Raw genomic sequence first — 27,619 nt, 5'->3', positions numbered from 1 at the left:
CGACCACCCAATCAAGTCTGTCAGACAGTGCCAGACACTGGAAAAGTGTTTGCTGTCCATCTTTGAACCTTTGGATTAATGAGCTTTCTTCTCGCATAGTGATTGAAAGGCTTACTTACACAATCGAACAAAAAAGTCATATTTTTCATAAAATATGTGATTCATTTCTTACATTTTTGGAATCAAGACCTGATATCCTAACTTCGTAAATTTGACGTTTACCAAGTGAGACTGTACAACCTTTTTTTTATTTTTTTATTTATCTATTTATTTTTTCTCTCAAATTGATATGCAGGCATATATGTATGCATTTATGCACGTGGATATATGTGTATATGTATATAAGTAAATTATGTTCATTATTATTATTATCATTTTGTAAACTATCATCATTGTTTTTATCTATACCGATGGCTCAGAGTTTATGTGGTGGAGGGAAGTTGTTTCGAGGGAGACTTGAATGATGCAACCAAATCATTTTGGAAAAGTGATGTACCATGTTCAAAATCAATAAAGATATGTGATACAAAAAAAACAGTCTGTCAGACAGTATCTGTCCAAATTAACTGCTGGTGGATGCTCGCGTCCAGACTGCTATGAATCGCCATGCAAATACAAAAAGTGCTAAAGACTGTACAACAGCATGCATAATTTAGAGGACAAAAAAATACAAAAATAAACTGAGCAGTTCACCCGTCTTCATGGTGTTGAGCACAGCCATCGGGGCCCGGAGCACAGCGCTCAGCATCTGCTCATGCAGCCTTTTGGAAACAGTCAGTAATGTGTGCACTAAGGGGAGGCCTCTGAAGAAGCCCAAGGCCAGCACGCTCTCTGATGTGGCCACGTAGATGTAGATGATGTAGTAGGCGCTGGTCGGCGTGACGATGACGGCCAGGTGGACCGGGGTGGACGAGGCGTTGGGGTGCTGCTCGTCTATATAGTTGGCCGCCGAAGGGTTGGCCCCTTCCCTCCAGATCTTACTGGGAGAAGAGAGTGAAGGATTGAGAATGAAACACTGATTGAGTTCAGTTGATGAATACAAACCAGATGTAAACAAGAAGACAATCCCGCCAGGAGACATACAAGAGTAGAAACCTAATTTTGTGCCAAGGCAACACAATAAAGCTCTTAAAATTATTTACATTACAGTTCTTGAGTGCCTGAATCATTGTTGAGAGAAATGCATGCATCTCTTAAAGGTATTTTCTGTGGCCAATGGCATCTATAAATCTGTATCCAAAGTCTGCTATATATCAAAGATTGCACTGCACACCCATAAGGAATCAGCAATTTTGACACAAATTCAACATTTAAACGTACTGGTTCCTTAGAGACATAAACAAAATAATAAGAATTTAATTGATAAATCAAAATTTTTGGTGTATACACATTATATTGTTCAGGAGTTAGTCGTATAGAAGGGAAAGAATCTTATTGGAATTTTGTTAAAACACCATAACTCAAACGCTCAAGCATTTACAAGCGTTACAGATGTAAACAATTTTTTTTACATCCTGAAGATGTATGTTGAAAACTTGTTTAGCTGTCAGATACTTTTATCAAAAACTCAGCTGACAAATTTCAGTGTGAAAAAATGTCGTCAATCCAATAAATCACAATGTAAACAAAGCCAGCTTTGGGGTGACAGTATTTCAACAAGGGGCCCCATACTGCGGACTTTACAGCCGTACTGGAGCCTGGCTTCAGTACAACACAGAATCTCTTGTCCTGTGCTGTCTGCTGTCAGTGTCTCAGGAACATGAAACATGACACTTACTCTGTGATGAGGAAAATACCGATGACTGAACCAGCAACCTATAGGTGAAAAGGAAAAGTAGAAACATTTACTGTTGATTCGGCTTAAACGGCACACTTAGAAAACACATACATGCTGGTGATTTTACCTCAATAGCGAAGACTAAGACGATGAAAATGAGGACGTAGACCAGGTTCCTGTTGGTGGTGATGTAGCGCAGGTAAGTGTTCCATGAGGTAGTTTCAAAGATGTTCTCCCGTTCGTCTGCAAAGCATTCCTGTGAAGAGACAGATTGCTCTTTGACCATACAGAGACACCTCAGATAAAATCTTCTGTACGTCCAGCACTGCATGTATTTGAGACTGTCAAGTAACTCATGTGAACATATACACTAACAGTCAAAAGTTTGGACACAGCTGATTGAATGTACAATGTTTTTCATTCTCTTAAAGCTAATTAGATCTAAAGGCTTCTGCTGAAATGCTTGACATTTGTTTCTTAGACAAATATAAATAGTGAAGTTGATCCTATGTATGAATTTCTTTCCAAAGCCTTTGCCTTTCCATCAAGGCAAAGGCTTATATTTTAGATTTAAAGACTCTAAAATATAAGATAGTTTTGATTTGTTTAACACTTTTTTGGTCACTGTATAATTCCATTTGTGTCATTTCATAGTTTTGATGTCTTTACTGTTATTCAAAAAAGTTGAAAACAGTAAAAATAAAGAATAATGTGTGTGTCCAAACTTTTGACTGGTTGTGTATATTTTGTGGGAATTCACTTATGGTCTTGAAGAAGATAAGGGTTTGAAGCAACCGCACAAAAAATGTATGCACTCATTGTACTGTAACATATTTGGATAAAAGCATCCACCAAATGGCAAACGTTATGTTGAGAAGACCAACCTCCATGTCCTCCTCATCCACCTCCTCACTGATGTCATAGACGCTGTCCTTGGACAGGCGGCGGGCGTAAATGTCCAGCTCAGAAGCCAGCTCGCACTGCGGCGTGATGGACAGCTTCTTCCTGAAGGAGGACTGCAGCTGCTCCCTGCGGCCCTGGCCGTGGGGGTTGGTGATGAACGCCAGGACAGACTGGCGCCGCTGCCCGCTGAGGTGCTGCAGCCCGTGGTGGTACAGGTTCCCCCGGGGAAGCACCTCCTCCACCTGATCGTCCTCAGGAACTACAGAGAACTTCCTCTCAGAAAGTTCGTGAACCCCGTCCTCTATCGTGGTGGACTGGGGGGTATTGGCAGTCTGCTGCGAGTTCCCGATGAAGGAGAACTTGCGGGCGGCCGCCAGGGGGTTGAGGATGAGAGACTGTTTGCGTTTTTCTGGGTAGCCATCGCCTCCAGGGAGGCCTTGGGGTCCGGAGACAATTATCGGAGGCGGGGGCTGGCGGAACGATTGGCGGATCGGATCCGGGCCTCGGAAGCCGGCGGTTTCGTCGACGGAGACCCTGCGGAGAGTTTCGGTCAGGATGGAGCCGCGGCGCTCTGCGTTGATGTTGTCGTACGCCTCCAGGCCGAGGAGCAGGGAGCTGAAGTCGGGCCGCTGGGCCTGGAGCTCTGAGAAGGAGCCGTAGAAGTAACACACACCGTTGTGCAGCAGCAGGATTTTGTCCGCTCGTTTCAGATGTTCCAACTTGCTGGTGACCACGATACGTGTCTTGGAGGCCATCAGTTTACAGAGGCATCTGAATAAAGACACATGCGGAATGAAACAGAGATTGTAATGAATGATCTGTCAGATGTCACTCCAAGTCAGTGCAGTTAGCCTTTTCAGATTATTAACTTTTTGAGAGTATTTTCTACAACTTTAAAACAATGAGACATTGGACTTTTGTCAAGTATTTTCAACACAATAAGAGGTGGGAGTTGCTCAACTCAAGCAACAAGAAGAAAGACACAGTGAGGTACAAAATGTTCAAAAACTGAAAAATAGCCAGCAGTCAAAATGAACAAGCTGCTGTATGTTTTTATCATGTTATCATGTTTGGATACGCAGCCAAAATGTTCACTCAGATCAATCACTTTCTGAGAGTGCTGGCTGCTTTCGTTTGCCAAAAGCCACATTTCATCAATAGATAATTCCTTCCTTTTTTTTTCTTGAAAAAATCCCATTTCCTGAAAAGGTTACAGAAGCAGCAATAACTCATCACAGTCAACTCAACTGTGCCAGAGACAACAAGAGATAACCTTGACCTTGAACTTCAACTTCAGTTCACCCCCCCCCCTCCACCCCCTCCACCTCCACATGAAAGACTCTCTGTTGGGATACACACTTCTCAAAGATCTCTTTCTCTGTCACGATGTCCAGGTGGGTGAAAGGCGAATCCAGCAGGTAGAGGTCTGCGTCCTTGTACACAGCCCTGAGGGAGAAAACACACACACACACACGTCAGGGTGGGACATTGTTTTAAGCTAAGTTTTATTCACTTGATCCCAACATTCGCATGTTTTAATTTATTATTCAGTTTGGGTTTTTCTTTATCAGCATTTATATATATATATTTTACATTTGGTTTTATTGGTTGTGATGTGTGTCGCATGGTTTAACTAGTTCTATATTGGGTGGTTTTTTGTGGAGTTATTATTGCATGGTTTTGTGGATTTGTTGTTTTACATTGCATGTTTGTTTGGACTGAGGATCAAGGTGACAAGAAACAGCTGTGATTAACTGGACCCCCCCCCCCCCCAAAGCTCAGGATTGGCTGACACAGGACAGTGTGCTTTTAATTGTGGAATTGAGACAGGTGGGGGGCGGTGAGAGGGAGAGAGAAGACAGACACGACCGTGGCCGGGGAGGCGAGGAGTGTCACACATCTACCGAATTGGACCGTGGAGTTGGGGCTGCTCGACCGAGAAAGTCTGTCGACGGAAGACGGGGCAAGAGAGTAGAAGTAAGGCCCGAGACGAGGTACCGGGCAGACCGCCATGGACGAGCCGGATGTGACGGGGAGGCAGAAAGACTTGGTTTAACGCCTGCTATAAGCTAAGTAAAGGAAAGTGACCAAGCTAACCAAACCCGTGGGTGTGTGAGCCCCGTTTGTGCTGTACCCACGACTGAGGGTGCTTTCTTCTCCTCCGCAGCGGCCGCAGCAGTCCGCATGAGGAGGGACAGCGGGACCGTGTGCTGAGGACAAGACGCCAAGGAACCAAAATCAGAAGCCAAAGACCACGGCCATACGGAATCCCCCATGCTACTCCCTGGAACATAAGTAGAACGCTCCCCTCCTTGAACAATTTTGTTACCCATTGAGGTATTTGGACAGCGGCACCGCCATTTTAAAGACATTATTTGTGCCTTTTTTATTTTTTTACTCTTGGTATTATCTTGTGCTTGGGTACATTTTAGTTGCTGTAATAAACTATTTAAAGTTCTCCCGTGGCGTTTCATTTTTTAACAGTGGAAATACTTTTTGTTGCTGGTAAAATAACCTCACACTATTGTGTGACATTTTTTTGGCGTTATCGGCAGGATACCAGCTCCACTGTTAAGAAATGGACGCGGCCCAGCAGAGTAGTGCTAACCCACCCATAACTGCACAGTTTGTTATGCCATGGTTTATGGGGGCTGCTTGGATTCCTAAATTTGAAGGTGAAAAAGCAAAATTTATAGAATGGAGGGTTCAGGTGGAAGCCATGCTGAGGGCACAAGGACTGAGTCAACAGCAGCAAGCTGATTTAGTTTTGGGTGCCCTAGAAGGAGAGGCAAAGTGTGAGCTGCAGCTAGTTAATCCAAGGGATAAAAACAATGGACACCAAGTACTGGATATCTTACAAAAACTGTATGCCAAACCAGCCACTAAAGCACAGCTACGGGCTAGTTTATTTAATTGTAAACAGCGGGCCGATGAAAGTGTGAGTGCTTTTATACTAAGATTGCAAGAACTCTTTTCCAGATGACAAGAGCGGGATGAAGGTGGAACTGAAGAGGGTGATGATCCGTTGCTCGACCAGCTAATAGTTGATCTACAAACAGGACCCATAAAGCAGGAATTGAGCTGACAGCTGTGGCGGAATGAACGTATGACCTTCGCCGCCACCTGCAAAGAAGTGACACGGAATGGCATGTGGGGCGGACCCTGGCCACACTAAATGGAGGATGAGTGCCTTGCAGGATCTGCAACCCCAACCCTTACCCCGTAGAGGTTCCTCAGCGCCAGCCATTGGCCCAAGTGACAGAGGTGGCCACGGCCGACATACAAGGAGAACAAGAGCTGGTTCTCAACAGCATGGCGCCAGACGTTGTGGAGGTAACGGTAAGGCAGATGGGGGTCACAGAAGGAGTCAATGGTGTTGAGTCACATCCTGTGATGTCCTTACAGGGAGACGGGCTGACTCCTGACCAACAGGGGGAGATGACCAGCCTGCTACAGAGGTGGACGAAAGTGTTTTCAAGCCATGATGAGGACTTCGGCTGCACTGGTGTTGTGAAGCACCAGATACCAACTGGTTCGGTGCACCCAAGTTGTGAGAGGTACCGACCTGTCCCTCCAAGTCTGTATGCCGAATTACAAACCTTGCTGCAGAACATGCTGGACAGTGGTGTGGTAAGAGAGAGTGTGAGCCCCTATTGTGCTTGTCAAGAAAAAGGATGGAACCTGGAGGTTCTGTGTGGACTACAGGAAGTTGAATGCGCTCACGCATAAAGATGCCTACCCCCTACCCCGCATTGAGGAGTCATTGACTGGACTCAAAGTAGCCAGATAGTGTTCCACACTGGACCTGGCAAGCAACTATTGGCAGGTGGAAATGGACCCCTCTGACAGAGAGAAGACTGCCTTTACAACACCCTTCAGCCTGTACGAATTTGAACAGATGCCATTCGGCCTGTGTAACGCCCTGGCCACGTTTCAAAGGCTGATGCAACGCTGCTTGGGAAACCTGGTAAATGACTCACTGTTGATTTATCTGGATGATGTGGTTGTGTTTTCCCCTGATTTTAATAGTCATGTGCGCCACCTGGAAGAGGTGTTCCGGCGGCTCCACCAGCATGAACTGAAGCTGCAGTCCAAAAAGTGCCACCTGTTCCAACTAGAAGTGACTTATCTGGGACATGTTATCAGTGAGAAAGGAGTGGCTACGGATCCGGCTAAGACAGCAGCAGTGAGGGACTGGCCAGTACCTCAGACAGTGAAGCAGGTAAAATCTTTTCTTGGCTTTGCTGGTTATTATCGCCGTTTCATACCTGCTTTCTCCAAGATCGCAATGCCACTGAATGCCCTGACACATTAGCTGGTCCCCGGAATGTCAGCGAGCTTTTGACCATTTGAAAGAAGCCCTGTTGAATGCACCCCTCCTGGCATATGCTGACTTCTCTCAACCTTTTAGGCTGTACACGGATGCCAGTTTTGAGGGCCCGGGAGCAGTGCTGGCACAGGTAAAAGGAGGCAAAGAGCAAGTAATCGCCTATGCCAGCCATAGCCTCCACCCAACGGAGTGCAACAACCAGAACTACAGCTCCTTCAAGCTGGAGCTGTTGGCCCTGAAATGGGCAGTTACAGAAAAGTTTAAAGACAATCTCTATGGTGCAGAGTTCACTATCTTTACAGACAACTACCCATTGGTGCACCTCGAGACGGCCCGGCTTGGAGCAGTGGAACAACAATGGGCGGCCCAACTGGCGAACTTCAAGTACACCATCAAATACTGGCCAAGTACACAAAACAGAAATGCTGATACTTTATCCAGGTTGCCTGAGCAGAGGAGGGAAACGGCGCCAGTGCATGCTGACCGGGTCATGGTTGAAGGCGATGGAACATGGGAGGAACGCCAGTCCAGGGACCCAGATCTTTCCCAGATACAACAGTGGAAGGAGCAGCAATTGCCCCGGCATGAGGTATGCGATTCCTCATCACTCTACATGAAACAACTGTTTAGGGAATGGGACAAAATTTTACTGCAAAATGGTGTACTGGGAAGATTGGGTGAAGAGATGGGTTCTGGGCTCGAGGCTTTCCAGGTGATTGTTCCAAAGCAGGAAGCCAAAGGCGTGTGGAGAACATACCACGATGGAATGGGCCACCCTAGCAGTGAAAGAACTTTGGCAGCTCTGCGGCAGCGCTGTTACTGGCCCAGGATGACCCAGGATATACAAGAGTGGACTGAAACCTGCCTACAGTGTGTGTGCTAAGGCTGGACCTGAGGTGAGAGCCCCTTTACTACCCATTACTACCTCATATCCATTTGAAGTTGTTGGGGTGGATTACCTCTCTAGGACGCCCAGATGACCGATACCCCTATATCCTGGTGATGACTGACTTGTTCTCAATGTATGCTCTTGCAGTACCTACCAGGGACCAGTCTGCTAATACAACGGCCCGAGCCCTGTACAACAGTCTCATCCAGACGTTTGGCTGCCCAGAACGTATTTTGACAGACCAGGGGGCTGCCTTTGAATCATCATTAATAAGTGAGCTTTGCCAGCTCTACGGATGCCAAAAGAGCTGCACAACAGCATATCATCCCCAGGGGAACGGGGCCTGCGAGAGATTCAACCAAACCCTGTTGAGGTTGTTAAGTTCCCTGACAGAGACCGGCCAGGCACAGTGGCCCAACCAGCTGCCAGCCCTAATCCAGGCCTATAATAACACCACCCACAGCACAACAGGGATGACCCCGCACTATGTGGTGTTTGGGAGACACGCCAGGCTACCTGTGGACTGGGCAACTGGCCTGAGCCCTACTGTGGAGTCCCATACTCTACAAGGCTGGGTAAAGCAGCACCAAAAAAGCCCTGAGTCATGCATACCAAGCAGCAAAGAAGCAGTCCCAGCACAGAAAAGAACGGGATCAGGCCTGTTACAACCGACGAGCTAAGTTGGCACCCCTGCTTCCAGGCGAGCGGGTGCTCATTCGCAACTTCCGCAGGAGGGCCAAAGGAAAGTTGACCCCGAGATGGACCCCAGAACCATTTGTGGTGGTGACTCCGCTACAGGAGGGGCACCCAGTTTATGTCCTTCGGCCAGAGGGTAAGGAAGCACCAACACGCACAGTGCATCGCTACAATCTCCAACCATGCCCTTTAAATGTGTTACAGGACAGCAGGGAGCCAGCGAAAGAACTAGAACCTCCAGTAGCGGACCAGCCAAACCAGTTGCCCTCTCCCAGTTGGTGGCCACCTGACCTTTCAGAAGGACCAGCAGCCCTCAATGGTGAGCCCGAGCATCCCAACGTACGTCGCTCACAGCGAGCTAATTTTGGGTTACCTCCGGCCAGGTATCACAATGAGTAATTGGTTGGGACGACCATTATTAAAGAGGAGGGGGGAAAATGTCAGGGTGGGACATTGTTTTAAGCTAAGTTTTATTCACTTGATCCCAACATTTGCATGTTTTAATTTATTATTCAGTTTGGGTTTTCCCATGCTACTCCCTGGAACATAAGTAGAACGCTCCCCTCCTTGTACAATTTTGTTACCCATTGAGGTATTTGGACTGCGGCACCGCCATTTTAAAGACTGTCATTATTTGTGCCTTTTTTATTTTTTTTTACTCTTGGTATTATCTTGTGCCTGGGTACATTTTAGTTGCTGTAATAAACTATTTAAAGTTCTCCCGTGGCGTTTCATTTTTTAACAGTGGAAATACTTTTTGTTGCTGGTAAAATAAGAACCTCACACTATTGTGTGACACACACACACACAGTGAGACAGAGAGAGAGGGAAAGGGAAGAGGGTGGCATAGAAAATGTTAGAAAAGTGTTAGAAATCATGACACGCCGAGCAAAAAAGAGACAGAGATGGGGAAGAGAAAAAGTGAGAGAGACAGAAAAAGAAAATATAGGAAAGAACGTGTGAAAGACAGAGAGAGAGATAGAGACAGAGGAAGAGAAAGAGAGGAAAGCTGTGTATCAAAAAGGGTGTAAATGAGGAAGTCAAGTCCCTGTGGGTTTAAATCAACTCCAGTGAAAATTCACCATGATGGCAGCAAGCCGACCCTCAGTGAGAGGCTGCAAATTGATGCCAGGACACTAAACCGATAAATAATGCATGGGAATATGAGAGTGTAATCTACGCAGAGATTTAATGGAGTAATAAAGCTCTGTCGAGGCTGTAATGAGCACTACTCATAAAAACATCAGACCATAAAACACAACAGTTAGCATAGCCGCACTAAGACATCAAATCCTAAATACACAGATATCCAATTTGGCAGACACTTTTATCGTCTTTCCTCCAGAACTACACAAGGAATTGAACCCCTAACCCTGGTAACGCTATTAATGACGATGATAATGATGATAGTGATGGGTCTATGGGACCTCAGGTGGCCATTTTGGATTTCACTGAATATAGTTGTTGTTGACTACAGTATGAATGCAATTCTGTAACCCTGGCGAAGGCTACTGCAGTGAAAAAGTGTTGGTTTTTAGAGGAAAAATCCACCTTAAAATACTTTAACATACGTTAAAAGACAACTATTGGTGATGCAACTCGTATTTCTGGACCCATTTTGTTGTTTGGTGGTGTATTTTTCCAAGCTTTTGTCAGTTATTCTCCATGAGTTGCTGGATGCTTTCAGTCCATGCACCGTGAAGAATTAAATTTTTTACCGTTTCTACTACTTGTTGAGCTACACAGGGATTTAAACCTCCATCCTTAATAATGTAACCGACCGCAAATCCTAATAAACAATTGATGACCTAAGCAGAACCACAAAACATTTCACTACTTGCTATATTTAGCTCTTCACAAAGCCACACTTAATGGATGACAGGATATATTGTCAATGGGAGGGATGACTCAGATCTTTGCTCTATTTCTAAATCTATTCTGTTCTATTTTTGTTCTCACTGCAAAATGATGTAAGGCTGAAAGAGCTGGTCTCTCTTGGTGGGTTTAAGTCGGATATGAAGGATCTTGTGCACCTGTGGCTATGGTTTGTTTGGTCAAGATTCAAACAGGTTGATATTGGACTACTGCAAAGTTTAAAGTTGCTTTGTTTTTTATGTGGCTTTGAGTGTATTTTGCTTTTGGACTATGAGGATTGAAAGTAACAAAAACAATAAATTAAACACTGAATCAATTAAATAGCTATCAAATTAAATGATGGATTGAATAAAATGCAGTCATATTAAATGTCGCATCAAATGAAATCAATACAATTAAATGTTACTTCAAATAAAATGCAATTAATTTAAATAATGAAGTGTTAAAACATTACCAAAATAATTGTATCAAGTGATTCCCAGTGATGAAATTGAATTATTTACAAATCATTTTATCATTGTATTTGATCGCCTTGAAATGTATTTATTCACAAGCAATTTAAACAACATGGACATAGTTGAATGTTGTAACTTTTATGCCTGTTCGCTTGTGTTTGGTCTCCCACGAAAAAGAGAATCTTACTGTAATGATAATGGAGTTAACTTGGTCAAATGAAGGTTAAATACGTAAAAGAAGAAAAACAACTGTAGAAGGTCACAGGAAGGATGATTCGGCAAGTGTAAAGACTCTAATTCTAATAATCAGAGGGGAGAGTCGGCGCTGACAGACGCAGGCGGGTGAGTGAGACGTGCTGAGAGACGCTCAGGTGAGACAGGAAGTACCTGGCCAGGCCGATGCGTGCCCTTTGACCCCCGCTCAGGGTCACCCCTCCTTCAAAGACAGGCGTCTTGTCTTTCTCGGGCAGCAGGGCGAAGTCCTGGGGAGGAAAACAAGGAGTCAGCGGGTCAAATACATCCACACACACACACTCCACACCATTTATACAGACAGAGCAACGGCATGACAGGCAGGAGCTCGACAACAAAACCACATCATGAAGACAGTGAGGACACATCACATCCCCCTCGTCTACTGTATGTCTTCTTCCTCTAATGTGCTGTTGTCTTGAAGTAAAACTAATCCCTTCTTCCTCTCTCTTCAGTTCCCATTAGTGACGGGACGATGTGCTTATCTCACGATACGATTCAATACGTGATATGGGCTTCACAATTTGATACAACCACGATACGATGTAATAAATAAAAGTTCAATGACAACAAAGTCTGACTTGTGCAGAATTCTGTTTATTTCTGAGCCGTGAATCCTTCTAGCAATTGCATTGGCTGCTTGAAGGTAAACAACAATTTAAAAATGTCGTTACAAAGTGCACATAATATAATTTGTAGAGTTTGTGAAATTGTCATGACCAAACCGTCTTATTTGTGATTACTACAGCAGAATAAAATGGAGCTAATATCGCGATTCATTTTTCTGCCCCACATTTTTGTATTGCGATATATTGAATATCGATATATCATCCCATCCCTAGTTCTAACCTCTCTAATTTTTCTGACATGGTCATTGTAGCAGGAACATTGTCAGGACACTAAGGATCATCTGACCTTCTAATACTGATACGTTTGGAATGAAAATACAGCATCAGAAGTGGGCCAGTAGGACCAAGGTTGAGAGTCCTTGTTGTGGCTTTGTAAGATGTTATGGCAGCAATGGCTTGGAACCAAAGAAATATAAGATAAGTTAAAAATGATACATGGTGTAAAAGTTTATATTATACTTCCAAAGCAAAGCAAGGCTGCCACATTGAAACAGCAGAATAAAGATTAAAGCTTTGTTTGTGCCACTGTGGAGAGCTGGGGAAGAGCTCTTATTACTTGAAGGTTAGAAGAGTGACATGTATAATCCACTGTACATAGTATCTTGTACTGTCGTCTTTCCACTGTATGGGGACCTTGCCTTTGTACAGAGATTCACACAATGTAACGTGGGTTAGAAATGAACGGAGGTTTAGGGGAAAAATGCTCTTGAAAGTTCATTAAAAATGAAGGGGCATAAAATGCATTTTTTTTTGCATTTCACCCTGTTCAGATTTTATCCATTGAGTTGTTAACTATTCCTGCATGAATGCAACTATACTGGTCCCTGTAGGCCACCGTAGGTGATTTGTGGGAGCCAGTGACCGAATGATTCTTTCCATCGTGTTCTGGGTGAGACAAATTGAAAGTTTTTTTTTATATCAGAAAACAAGCATGTAAAATGTTGGCACCATACAGCCAAGAGAAAATGCCAATCTCACACAAACCACTGCATCAACAACAAAACCAAAACAATCTCAACAATGGAGGGTGGAAGATGGACTGGAGGGGGACAGAGTGTCTTCTGTAAGGCCTTTAAGTTAAAACAAATCTTAGTGGTACAAATTGAATGTTTATTTGCCAATATGAAGCGCAAATGCATTATTTCATAGTTCAATAAAACCAAAATGTCCCTGAAAATCCGGTCAAGGGGGCTCAACACCAAGACAAAGTCCTGTACGTTCATTTTACTTGACGATTAAAGTGATTTGGATTCAGATTATTATTTAGTTAGAGGGGAAATTGATTCACTGCGAGAATTCAAACTCAACAAAAAGCACAAACCACCAAAAGCACACAGAGTATGGGACAGGAACATGGAGGAGTCCGGTGCATAATTCATAATGAAAATGGACGGCCACGCCTACAGGGATGAAGTGACAGGACAAGTCTATCATCGTTAAAACTTCCTACCTTTTTAACTGCAACTTCCGCTGTCCTGAGAGGAGCGCATAGGGGATCAAGTTAACAGGTTGTTTAACAGCTTGTAAAAGACGGCAGCGTGGTAAAAAGGCATGTTGTGTGTCTCCGTCTGAACAAAGCAGCTGCCAGGCCAGCGGCTGGAGAAACGCCGGCTTTACAGTGGGAGAGACCACCCATGGGAGTCTGTCTGCTGCTTCGGGCGGCAACAATAGACAGGAATTACAGTCACAAGCTCGCTGAAAGCCTCCGCTCTGTCTGGAGAAATCAGTAATAGTTGTCACTCCTGTCTGTCATGGTTGCCTTGGGGATTTTCCCTGTGGCAGAAAGTCTAGTGTGAAGCTTCTCTGCTCATTCTGGGTAATGTCAAGCAGAGTTGGGGACCGTTACCTTTAAAAGTAATTGGTCACTTTACTCCGCTAACTACCTTAAAAAGTAATTATGTTACAAAGTTGCTCTTTATTATAAGGAACTTTACCCACTTCATAAACACGCTGTGCCAATCTGGCTTGTGCTGCCCAAGTGTGTCAGTCATTGTTTTAAAATGCAATACTGCTGCTCTTTTTTTAAAACAGTAAGCCAATCCATTCATATCAAGCAAATTTCAATTGTGTTTTTTCAATTAGCAGCATATTGGCTACACAAGATGCTGCAGGATTTTCACTTTTTTCTCTGTTTTTTTTTTTATTCCACTAACAAAAAGGAAACAATAGGCAAGAAATATAAAAGTAAGAACATTAACATTTAAAAAGTTACTGATAACGGATGAACAAGAATTAGAAAAGCTAACACGTTAAATTATTTACCACTAAAAAGTAATCTGAGTGGTTCCCAAACTAGGGTCCAGGGACCACCAGGGGTCTTTGAGAGGGTACCAGGGGGTCCCCAGAAACATAAGAGTTAGTTCAATTTCACTGTTGCTTCATTCACTAGAAATTGGCACAAAGAGAGAATGTATGAGAATGGCTGTTTGTTTTCCCCACTGACAGTAGAGGCAGACAGTGAAGTACCAGCATGAAACCGTTTGGGAAGGCCTGCTCTAACACATCACACATTTTAAGAAACCTCAAGAGATGCGAGAGGAAATTTCAAGGAGCTGCTCTCCTCTGTCGGCCTCTCCACTGCTAATCAAAGCACACAGGAAGACTGCTTGTCATTCTTGGCATTTCCATACAATATGAAAGTGTGAGTCAAGCGCCTCGTGCCGCCGTCTGACGCCTCTCCTCAGAGGACAAAATGGAGGAAGTTTTTTTACACGGAGACGTCAATATTGCATGTCAACACTGTTTGCTGTGACAACAGGCTGCTGTGTTTTTGTCAAAACCACTGAGGCACTGTCAGTACAGGGGGGCAGATCGTCAATATGATGGTGTCAAGCTCTGCATGAGCTGCTGCATTGATACCAGTATAAATAGTATACCAGATATAAGATATCAAACTCATAAAAAAATATATATCAGCATAAACTGTGTGTTTAAATACATTCCAAAAATGTATTTAAATATTTGATTTTGGTATAAGTATATAAGTGTATACTGTATATACTTATATATATTCAATATATTAGTAAGATAAACGTATTTCAGAAATATATTTTAATATGTTTTGCGCATACTATATTGTGACAATAATACTTGTATATTGTCACAAAATAATTGTATTCCCTAAATCTAATTATTAAAATAATATATTTGTTTTGTATGCCATATGTTCTCTGATCTATGTTTTCTTCTAGAGTTTTTGTTCTATATGTGTCAGTTTATTATGAATTATACGTATACACGTATTTGAAGTATATGTATATATTATACATCATTGTATGTGTGTGTATATATAAGATGGTAACACTATATATACATATATTACATCATGTATGGGTTCGTCTACTACAGTAAACACTCATCTCACATTCATCTATGTTTCTACATATAATTATTATATAAAACTACAGAAATGTTACTGTTTTACTGTAAAACACTGATTTGATAACAGGTTTTCATAATCAAACACAGACCTAAGCACAAAGATCTGATGGTTTGTGCAGACAGAAAGCTAAGCTTGTCTCTGCTGTACTGCCCGTCACTGGGAACCAGCAAGCTCATATTCCATCCCAGTGACATAATGTGGGGTTTCCATGGCAACAGAGGAGACAGTATTCACTGAGGGGCAGAAACACACTGGGGCCGTCACTCAACACTGAGGCTTATGAGAAGAGTGTGTGAAGTATGTGTGTGTGTGTGTGTGTGTGTGTGTGTGTGTGTGTGTTAGTGGGGGAATATAATGAGTGTAAATGTGGATTGGGGAAACCTGAGACGTCTTGACGCCTTACAGAAGCTCCTGACAGACAGAAAAGGTTTCAGAGGAGAGCTGGGACAGAAAGACGGATGAAGCAGAGAAACAACTCAGAAACATGAGTCGTTTGCAATTAAAGTAAAAAAAATTGTGACATTTGTATATAAATAAATGTCAGTGCTTGTACCTCTCTCTATTAGTGATTGATGTAACACAACACTTCAATCTATATCCAGTTCATGAAAACTTCTATATTGTCTGTTCTAAACAGCCGGTGTCTGGTAGCTCTTTCCTGGGAAAAATCCAGGAAATGATGCGCAGTACGTTTCCGGTTCATTTGGAATAAACAGAAGAAGAACTAATTAGCATGAGTAGTGACAGCCACCATGGCTGAACAGACAAAGAAAAGAGTGTCACCTACAGAAACTCAAACTGCGTCAACGGAAAACCCAAGCTCCGCCCACACTGTTTGATTGACAGGTGATCTCTGGGAAGCGCAGTGCAGTGCTGAGCAAAAAAGATGGAGACCAAATCAAAGCATACGTAATCAAATGCAGATTACGTATATTAAAATATCATATAGGCCACGAATTGAACATCCAATTGAATATGGTAACCCTTTAACATGAATCGTTATTATTATTATTATTATTACCATGAATTTCAATTAAGAGTTTTAGTTTTCGTGGACTAAATGCTGTTTTAGAGGCTTTTCCACCCTGACAAGAATAAAGTTCTGGTGGAAACTCTGAACACACTGGCATGAAAATCGGCACATAATTTCGGCTATACCGCTTCAATCCAAAAATATCGGTATCAGCTTTAAAAAAAAACCTATATCGGTCGAACCCATGTCTCCCTCCCCTGTGACCCTGAAACGGATCAAGCGGGTATGGATGGAGGAACGTACCTCCTCCAGCTGGCAGGCCTTGATGACGGAGGTGTAGCGGTACTCGTCGTAGGTCAGGCCGAACAGGATGTTGTCGCGGATCGTCCCGGGCATGATCCAGGACGTCTGCGGCGAGAAGGAGATGCGGCCGCTGTGTCTGATTTTCCCCTCCGACGGCACCAGCTCCCCCAGGATCATCATCAGCAGGGAACTCTGGAGCAAACGTTTTACATTTCATATTTGACCGTGACATATGACTGAGGATGGAGACGTCACATACACATGTAGCGGTTGCGGGTGTTGAGCTTTTGGTCTCTGTAACCTGTCGGCCACCGATCTGCATAACGTCAGCAGTGGTACAAACAGTATTGTATTCAAGTAGAAGTACTGCTACTCAATTTGGATTTAGACGTGCCTAGAATCAAGGTTATTATCGTTAACGAAAACTAACGAAATAACGAAAACTAGGTGTGAAAAAACATTTTCGTAAACTGAAATAAAAATAAAAACGAGGCTTTACAAAAAAACGATAACTGAAACTGTATTGTGTGTTTACAAAACTAACTAAAATAATAGTAAAATTATAGAGAAAATGTCTTTAGTTTTCGTCTTTGTCAATTTATTTCATACATAAGCCTAGTATTTTGAATTTTTGAATCTCGCCCCTGACGAATACCCCATATTACAAAAAAAGACTAAAACTAACACTGAAACTAATAAAAACTTAACTAAAACTAAGCATTTTCATAAAATAAAAACAAAACTAAACTAGCAAACCCACTTTAAAAACTAATTAAAACTAAACTGAAATTGAAAACAAAAAGTCAGAACGAAATAAAAATAAAAACTAATGAAAAATGCAAAACTATAATAACCTTGCCTAGAATATAACTCAAGTAAAATTAAACAAGTTGACGCGTCGTCCCCCATGAAAGAAGTAGATGAGGCAGGCTGAGGGAAAACAGGTTCACTAACAAAAAAACTAAAAAAAAATTTTGTTACAAAATAACTCCTGGAATCCTTATATATCATCATAAACTGATGATATATAAGAGCAAGAGTGTCTAAGTGTGGATTTGTCCTTTAATTCTGATCTGGACTCACAGCTGGATGGACTAGTTGACCCTTGGCCCGTCCCGGTGTTGGACCTACCTTCCCAGAGCCCGTGGACCCGGCCACCGCCAGCATCTTGCCCTTCTCCAGGTACAGGCTGATGTTCTTGAGGACGGGCGTGACGTACAGGTTGGTGAAGAAGAGGCCGCCGTCTCCGTTCGGGTGTCCGTTCGCCTTGTTCTCCTGCTTGATCTTCTCAAACAGCTCGCCGATCCCCTGCAGAGGAGCACAGGGTCTGAGACTGAGCCGGACTCAGACTGACTGTGGTGTCAACACACTGAAAAAACACATTATTACTACAGTACTACACTATACTTTATACTACACTACACTATACTATACTATACTATACTATACAATACTATACTTTACTACAGTATACTATACTTTACTACACTTTACTACAGTATACTATACAATACTATACTATACTATACTATACTACAGTATACTATACAATACTATACTATACTATACTTTACAACAGTATACTATACAATACTATACTATACTATACTTTACTACAGTATACTACACAATATTATACTCTACTACCGTATACTATACTATACTACAGTATACAATACAATACAATACAATACAATACTATACTACACTATACTATACAATACAATACAATACTATACTACACTATACTATACAATACAATACTATACTATACTCTTATGTCTATGCTATGTTATACCAGACTAAAGTAGAAAATATTATATTATACTATAATATTATACTATACTATAGGGTGCCATGCTGTGCTATACTACACTACTTTACACTATAGTCCTTTACACTACATTATACTATACTTTAAAATTATATCATACTACAGTATACTAAACTATACATTACTGTGTGTTTGTGTGTGTGTGTGTATGTTCATGCGTGTGTGTGTGTATGTGTGTGCGTGTGTGTGTGTGTGTGTGTGTGTGTGTGTGTGTGCGTGTGTTTGTGTGTGTGTGTGTGTGTGTGTGTGTGTGTATGTCTGTGTGTGTGTGTGTGTGTGTGTGTGTGTGTGTGTATGTTCATGCATGCGTGGCATGCAGTTGATTAGTGTTTTCTTGTTTGCATCACTGACAACCAAAGAGGTGGCTGAATGTGTCTGTCACTCTGTGTTCAGAAGACAGAGAGACAGGCCAAACCGCTGTGAGAAACAACAGCTTCTCCAGATCCTGAGAGAAAGAAGAAGATTCCCAAAGCCTTCACAATGGCATTATTTCACCCAATCTGTCACCACCTCCGCAGAGATCAATGGGTGACACATCTCGGCTGTTAGAGAAAAGGGGAACCTTGCATGACTTGTTGGCTTAATCACTGAACTCTGTGACGTTTTATGGGTCACTGTCCCTCTAATGCCAGGGGTTGCTGTGGTTTGTATAGGCTCCCCGCGCGATTCACATTCAAATGAGCTGACGTACATGCTGTCAGCAGTAAAGAAAGGCGGCACCCCTCCCATTCATCTCCGAATGGAACGTTCCAGGAAGAGGAGAAGGAAGGAGAGAATCTGGGAATTAGGCGATGGACAGAATTCACAATCTCAAAAGGGAGACTGAGCGTTTTCCCAGCAAAGGCAAAGTTTTGTGACGAAACAAGTATAATTAATTATGCAAACAGGGGAAAAATGTGTTTGGAAGTTCATTTTCTCACGGTATTGGGTGGGCAATAAATCACACCTGTTGGATTAAGTTTACAGCTCCTGCCTTTAGATAAGATTACACTACGCACTCACAGTGATGGTGATGAATTAACTGTTAAACCTGTAATGCATAGTGGAAATAGAGGTTTACGGGCTTTTTCACTTGTTTAAACTTAAAGAGCATGTTGTTAGTTTCTTGTAATACTGTCTCACACACACATATACAGTATGTACACACACCAGCTCAGTGAGGGTTGGGTCAAGACAATTTAGATCACAGAAAAGTATAGTTAATTGATTTCAAATACTTTCCTATGACTGTCTAAGCCCACTGGCACTCAGTGTGGTTTCCTATGTGGCAAACATCAGCTGTCTCACATTCTTTATACAGTAAGGCTGAGACTAAATGTGCAATCAAGCTTACAGTTTGTTTTCATTAGTCTGAACCACAGTCTAAACGTAGACTCTGTTGCTTTTTTCTGTTTGGGTAGTTTAGATTCACACTGCAGAATTACAAGCAAACCAGGGCTTGTAAACAAAAGTCACATGACTCACGAGTAGGTTGTTTATTGGACAAAGTTTTGGTGACCTGTCATCTTGCAGGTTAGAGATTCCAAACAAATCTGATTCCAGTCCCTGTAAATTTAGCTCTGCATGATGAGGACCTGTCTGCGCTCTTCTTCTCTGGTGTTCATATTAGTTAAGAACACATGAAGAAATAGCTGAATATGAACATCAGTCCAGACTTCATTTTGTTCTGCTCGGCTTTCCAAACATGAGGAACTGCTGGCTCTCAGATGTCAACATCTGTCTCCTTCTACCCATAAACCCTTTCATTTTGGGGTCATTTCCTGTAGTTGGTTTGATTAAGTTTTCACTCCGAATGAAGTTCTCTTGTTAGAGGACCGAGACTCTCAGTGCCGTTGTTTGGTGGCACAAGAGTTCAAATGGCATCGTTCTCACCTGGACAAACCGACCCAAATACCGAGTTTCAATACACAGATCCAAACATGCTTGTGTGAACACTCTGTTAGAATTACTAGTATGTCACACAATTTTGACACACACACTAGAGCTGCAACGATTAATCGATTAATCGGTTAGTTGTCAACTATTAAATTAATCGCCAACTATTTTGATAATTGATTAATCGGTTTGAGTAATTTTTTAAGAAAAATAATTCTCTGATTCCAGCTTCTTAAATGTGAATATTTTCTGGTTTCTTTACTCCTCTATGACAGTAAACTGAATATCTTTGGGTTGTGGACAAAACAAGACATTTGAGGACGTCATCTTGGGCTTTGGGAAACACTGATCCACATTTTTCACCATTTTCTGACATTTTATAGACCAAACAACTAATCGATTAATCGAGAAAATAATTGACAGATTAAGCGGCAATGAAAATAATCGTTAGTTGCAGCCCTAACACACACACACACACACACACACACACACACACACACACACACACCAACCTCATCCCAGGATGCAGTCACGTTGACCAGCTCCAGTTCGGTGGTGGTCAGGTTGTACTCCAACACTCTGTACTCTTCCTTCATCAGGAATTCCTAGAAGACACCAAAACACAGGCAGCTGCAACATTTACATTTCACATTTTAGACATTTACTAGCTGATGCTCTTATCTGGAGGGAGAGAGTTACAGTGAGAGAATGAAGCGCTTCAGTGTTTTACTCAAGGACGCTTCAGCAGGACACATGGCTGCTGTGGAGTTATGGGACAGTCACTCTAACCACTAATGTTGGAGGAAAAGTTACAGTTCTCAATTCTTATAATCTGTTAATAGTTACTTCTTAAAATTATAATGTTGTTACTTTATTTTTCTTTCATGCCGTTTCATTTTTGTTTTGTGCAAAATTTAAAAAAACAATGTTGAAAAAAATAAGTGAAAATCCTGCAGCCTGCATGCTGCTGATTGAAAGAAACAAAAGAAAAAAACAACAACAAAATAACACAGTCTAAGTCTGCTTGATATAAATGAGACTGGCTTCCTAAAAAAAATAGAAAAAACAGAGTAGCAATCCTGCATTGCATTTTAGGAGATTCCAGTGCTGCCAGGGTCCTGTACTGAGACTGTCCAGCAGACTGAGGCAAACGATTTTATTTTATTGTTTATTTTTGCAGGGACAGCGCACAATTAAAAATAATTGCAACAGAGTTAGCTGGTAGCTAGTTTACATCTGTTGTCCCTGGGCAGGTAGACCAAAAAACAACCACAGAATAACAAATACACTACACAAAGCAGCATAATACGTAAAAGTCCATCAGTGTGAGATAGATACAATCAGTATGATAAATACAATATATACAAAGCAATCATTGGTGGTGACACATTTGTGCTGACTTTAGCCAAACCTTGAGGCTGGTTTTAAACACTGCAAAGCTTCCTGAGTTTCTAATGTTTGTGGGTATGGAATTCCACTTCCCCACTACCTTAACTGAGAAGGCAGACTGACCAAAGGCTGTCTTTCTGAACTGCGGTGCCCAGTCACCCCTAGAAGATGCTCTAGTCCTACCGGCACTGCCACTGCCAGGATAGGCCAGTCATCCTCTAAGAGGAGGGGGTGCGAGATTATGAATAATTTTAAACATCAGGCATGTATCAGAGTAAAATAAGAAGTTCATCAAAATTGAGGAAATTATATTTTTTCAGGATGTTACAGTGATGATAATCCCTTGGCTTTTTATCTAGTACTTTTAGAATTTGTTTATAGAGTAGGTACATAGGCTTGAGTGTAGTCATACCTGCCTGTGACCAGGTTGTGTGTGTGTGTGTGTGTGTGTGTGTGTGTGTTTTACTTTATCTATTTCAGTTGGAAAGCAATTAATTGTGCAGGGTTTGGTGCAAAATACTTGTAACAGCATTTCTTATTTAAAAAACTGTAAATGTATTGCATTAAATGTATTATCTAAAAGAAAACTGTATTCAAATTACAAATACTTTTGAAAAACTTAAACTTTTAAAGAACTCAGGAAGCCATTTACAGTGGCAGCTGTTCTACGTCTCTGTAATATGTGACAGAGAAGAAAATGTGTGTTTGTCTGCAAGACTGAAATAAATTTCTTGAACTTTGTTTCACTTTTTCTTATCAGCAGCTTTATACTTAAAGCACATAAAGCACAGTTATTTGAAAGTATTAGAAAGGATTACATTACTGATTACAATTTTGATGATGTAACTAGTAACTGTTATGGAATACATCTTTAAAATAACCTTCCCAACCCTGATACTTGCTTTGTTTGTGTGTCTCAGCATGTGTGTGTGTTTCTGCCCATATACTGTACCTTCCCTTCACCTTTAGGCACTATGGTCAAAAACACACATTACATCACCCTGGTGGCCAATGACATAACCTGATGACAAAAGCAGTGTCACTAACTGATGGTTAGCAGGTCTTCCTCTCCCAAAACATCCTGTTCATTCCAGGTCTGTATACACACACAACCAACGACAGCAGCAGGAGACAGAGCAGCTGAATCCAAACCCCAATATAACACCACATTTAGCAGGCTCATTCCAAAACGAGACTCCAAAAATGATTGATAGGACAAATTTAAAACAAATTATGGCACTTTCTGAATGCTAGTAGGAAATTAAGTCCCTGGTTGACAAATTGAGAACATTTCTGCAAACTAGAGATATCAAAAGTTGGTGGATGGTAGAAAGTAATGATTTTCTTCAACAACAAAAAAAAAAAGATGTATGCTTTGGAAATCAACCATTCAAATGCAGCCCATTGGTGGAAATGTAAAGGTAACAACTAGGGTTCAACCGATATGTTTAAGGCTGATGATACTGATATTCTTGGCTTGAAACCGATAGCGGATATTTTGTATATTTAAAGTTTCTACCCACAGAAATGACGTTTCTATTTACAGCGATGACATTTCAACCTGCAGCAATGACGTTTCTACCAACGATGACATTTCTACCGGTGATGACGTTTGTGACGTTTCTACATACGACAGCGTTTCTACAGACAATGTTTCTACTGACAATGTTTCTACTGACAATGTTTCTACAGGCAACAATGTTTCCAGTGACAATGGGCCTCATGCAGCAACATTCTCTTAAATTTCTCTTATATTTTCTCTTAATTGGAGACGCGTGGCTGATTGTTTGTTATTAGCATAGGTAACGCCCCCTAAACACCATATAAGGGCAGGTGTTGTGCCGTGTGCAAATACTCTGGCACATGGCCAAGAATTGGAGAGGTGCTCTTGGCAATCTGAAACGGCTCAGCAGCCATTCATCCGTCTCATCAAATAGATATGTGCGATCTCTAAAAACGCGTTCTCTGCGTAAGGCCTGGATGGCCAAAGCATCTCAGAGCAGCATGTAAACCATTCAGAAGTTGAACGCACACAATATCATCCAAGGGTTTTTATAGTCTTAATTGGGATCAATGGACCAATAGTATTTCTTAAGCCCACAAATTTAATAATCCAATCTTTATAATTACTCTAAAACATATAATAATCTAAATTTGATTAGGCCTATATGATATTCATGTGTTTTTTTATGTTCCTCAAATTTAAAACTTATGTTTCCTTGCGTTGGACAAACAATTTGTGGACTGTGAAAACGAGATGTTTTTTTCTTATCTTGGTAAGAGTGCTCTCGACCACTCGTAAAATGTTCTCTTACCTAAGAGAAGAGCAAAAATAAGAAAACATTGGTGAATCCCAGAAAACAATGGGTACTCACAAAATAAGCACAAATCGTGGATACGAACAAAAATAACAATGACAATGTTTCTACTGATAATGTTTCTACATGCAACAATGTTTTCTATTCCCTGGGCCAATTCTTTGTGACTAATGTGAATGGCTGGAGGTCTGGAAGATCCCATCACATTCCCATTGAAATGCGTGCTGTGTGCATTTACACCTTGCATTAACATGCGTTTTGTCCAGATACAGATCACATTTTACCACCCATCAGGGGTCTTAGCCACTGATACATGACATCACCCCCAGGCATGCCCAGCCCCCTCCCCCCTCCCCCCTCCCCCCTCCCCCCTCCCCCCTCCAACCCACCTCGATCTTCTTGACCAGGGCCAGAGTGTCGTACCACATCTGGATGGATCCGGGCAGCTGGCGGGTCAGCGTCATGCGCAGCACCATGCAGTAGGAGGCCGTGGTGAAGATGCGGCGCAGGATGATGCCCTTACTGAGCGCGTGCGGCACGATGGCCGACACGATGACCAGGATGGCGGAGAAGAAGTAGGAGGCGCTGTAGAAGTAACGCAGAGAGCCGATCTTCCTCGTCAGCGTCATCTCATCCCTGAGGAGAGAGGGAGTGTGGAAGGCTGTGACTGACTACTATTAGAATAGAATAGAATATAATGGAATAGAATAGAATAGAATAGAATAGAATAGAATAGAATAGAATTTTGCAGGAGTTTTGGATTTCAGGAGTCGTAAATCTGAGGCAAACTACCACCACAACCATTGTGTGTAGTTTCTGTAGCAGTTGATTTTCAGATAACATGAAGAAGAGACTTAAAATGAAATAGTAACACTTTACAATAAGGGTCACTAAGTTAATTAATTAACAGTTACCTTAGTACCTTAGTTAACATGAACACCATTAGTAAATGATTACCAGACACATTAGTTAACTGTTAATTAAGGGTTAGTTAATGCTTATTAAGCATTAACTAACCCTTAACTTAGTGACCCTTATTGTAAAGTGTTACCAATGAAATGGAGTCTCCAAATGGAAAAATGCGAATAACTACTATAATAACTTCCCTTCTATAACCCGGTCAACTTATTATAAGGTGCAGTGAATTATGTTTAATTGTTAAATTATATAAAATCATGTGCATATTCTCTGCTCTAACTTATCTTTCTCAAGGAAGGACACTATGGCAGGAGGCATAGATGTTAACTGACACATACAGTATAAGCTGCTGTGGGACTCGAGCCTGGGACCTTTCAGTTACAGGACCGTCTCTCTAACCACTAAGCCATGCTAGTGGTCTTTTTTTATTTGTTGACAGTTAATTCTTTGATAGATCAGGTCATATTGTGCTCTGCCTGGGATTTTCCCAGCGAAACACAGTTGAAACTGAAAAATGACCCTGACAAGTATCAGGGCAGTATCCACCAGACTGGTAAAGAATAATTACACTTTCAAAAAGGCACTCAAAAGTGAACTGATGAAACTGACCATGTAAACTTTGATTTTATTGAATTGTTATAATTGTTATTATTTGTTCTATGTTAATATATATTTTTTATTTTTTTCATTGGATTGGATTTAGTTTAAATTAATTTGTTTCCTTATACTATTATTATTGTTGTCTTAAGTATTCTCTTATGTTATTATTGATTATTTGTATTGTATTGCTTTTTGTGAGGACCCCAGGAAGACTAGCTGTCATTAATGGGGACCCTAATAACACAATAAAACAATAATAAAACAAACACTAGAACTTTTACAATACTAGAAGGCACATGCAAACCTCTGCCAGCACTGAACAACTCGCCAAGTTGCAAAGCTGCAGCCTCCATAACAGTTTATGTTTGTTTATCGTTTGTCTTGCAGGTTTGATTTTCCGACAAAATAATGGCCTACGTGGAAGTCCTGGATGTCGGACTTTCCCACCGGCACATAAATAATAGTTATGGCTAAAAAAAACGGCAATCAGTCTCATGATGGAAATGCCATGCAGCTCACCATGCATCCTGTTCAGGTGTCCTTGAGCAAGACGCTGAACCCCTACTGTCAGCTAAATGCTTGAAATGAATGGACCATCAAATTCAATTAGACACTTAACGTCAACACAAATGATTTTCCCATTAACTGTTAAATTGTTTTATTAGACACAAACCAACAACGTAGGACAATGGATGTGTGTTTACACCGGATGTTTTTTTGCACAAAGAGCATCGCAGCAAGAGAAGAACGTCACGAGTCGGACCGGCCACTTCTGCCTTCAATAAAGAAAGCATTGTTGTCCGCTGAATGCCTCTTGCTGGTTGTGTTTGCCAACCCTGTGTGACCCACACACACTCAACTCACGGTTCCTTTGAACCTGCAGGAAGTCATTCAGTTACTAATTCACTGACAGAGGTTATCTAATCTGCTCGAAGTCTCAGGAATAAGGAACAACGTGTGATTCTGTTTCATCTCCTGGACAGTCGTGTTCTTTTGTTTTATGTTTTTCCTCAAAGAACAACCTGCATGAGAAAAGATGTTTTGGCAACACTTTGCAGCATGTCACTTTTTAAAGCTGCTATTACCGGGTAAATGTGAAGCCTGGTTGTCCCTGTGCCATGTGTGTCAGCTCTGAGAGTTATCAACACATCTCTGCACCAATGTCACCAAGTCTAATTCCCCCCTATCCCCCATTTATTGCACTTGGCGATTAAAGTGATGCTGATCCTGGCTCTGATGGGCAGCAGTGACGCCGGTGCGGTTCTGCTGACTAACCACACGTTTTAACATCTCTCTCTCAGATTTAGCACCGGTTTGATTCCAGTTCTACAGTCGAAGCCCGCTGTGTGTGATGTCGGCTAACACTTTAGTGTTTTATCCTGCTTAGCTCCACCTCTCTGTCTATATCTATGCAATCTCCAAAGTATTTTTAGCATGAGAAAAGAATTCCAGTTTAGCTGTCATTGCAGAAATAGCCTAAAGGTTTGGGTATGGGCAGAGATATGTGTCACTAGAAACTGAAATTGAATTTTAAATTTATATTGAAATTTATATTTGAATTTGAATTGCTCAACTTGAATAATTGCATTAAAAAACTGAATTTGAATCACATAATTTGAATTTGTATTGTTTAACTTGTATAATTGCATTGAAAAACTGAATCTGAATAGCATAATTTGAAATTGAATTTATTAGTTTGAAACTGAATTCCAATAAACTTGAAACTGAATGTAATACTATGAAATTGAATTAATTTGCTCTGAAACTGTATTCAGTTCTCACAATTCAAATTCAGTTCTCGCAATTCAAATTTCGTTTAGTTTTTAGTTTCTAGTGACACATATTTCTGCCCATATTTGGGATGTGGGATTGTGACGAAGGTTTCTGGTCCAAATCTCTGCTGGCTGGGAATATCTGAGAAAGGAAAGTGAATGAAAAACACTTTCCCCTCCCTCAACACTAATACTACTGTTGAGGTGCCGCTTAGCAAGGCACTTAACCCCCAGCAGATCCAGAGGAGATGTTCAGTGGGCAACAGTTAGGACTGTGGTTGTACTTGGTATCTGAGACATTTTTAACACTACCTGGAATTGAATAAATAAGACAAATTTAAAAATCAAAATAAAGAAACAAAGCTGTCAAAACCAGTCTATTATTTCTGACTGAACACAGCTAATGAAAGTTGGGAAAGTATAAATGGGTAGAAAAAGGAAAAGGACAC

At 41.6% G+C, this 27,619-nt stretch overlaps 1 protein-coding gene across 1 annotated transcript in view; it reads right to left on the bottom strand.

Annotated features, from left to right (window-relative positions):
- Positions 1–681: 681 nt before the first annotated feature.
- Positions 682–27,619, bottom strand: part of cftr (CF transmembrane conductance regulator) — a gene marked incomplete at its 3' end in the record, with an annotated part of 42,801 nt that continues 15,863 nt past the window's right edge. The window contains exons 8-17 of the mRNA XM_071531137.1: positions 24,270–24,516; positions 20,686–20,778; positions 17,596–17,772; positions 16,465–16,656; positions 11,313–11,407; positions 4,040–4,126; positions 2,662–3,451; positions 1,905–2,033; positions 1,778–1,815; positions 682–980 (exon numbers count right to left, since the gene is read on the bottom strand). Coding sequence (XP_071387238.1) covers positions 682–980; positions 1,778–1,815; positions 1,905–2,033; positions 2,662–3,451; positions 4,040–4,126; positions 11,313–11,407; positions 16,465–16,656; positions 17,596–17,772; positions 20,686–20,778; positions 24,270–24,516 — 2,147 coding nt within the window. The remainder of the gene's footprint in view (positions 981–1,777; positions 1,816–1,904; positions 2,034–2,661; positions 3,452–4,039; positions 4,127–11,312; positions 11,408–16,464; positions 16,657–17,595; positions 17,773–20,685; positions 20,779–24,269; positions 24,517–27,619) is intronic.

The sequence above is a fragment of the Centroberyx affinis genome, unplaced genomic scaffold, assembly GCF_046629955.1.
Source record: "Centroberyx affinis isolate AG114_WGS23_722 - 3 ecotype Tasmania unplaced genomic scaffold, CSIRO-AGI_Caff_v1 ptg002038l_1, whole genome shotgun sequence".
Classification (NCBI taxonomy): domain Eukaryota; kingdom Metazoa; phylum Chordata; class Actinopteri; order Beryciformes; family Berycidae; genus Centroberyx; species Centroberyx affinis.
The sequence above is the reverse complement of the archived record's forward strand: the minus strand, read 5'-3'. Positions and strand labels throughout refer to the sequence as shown.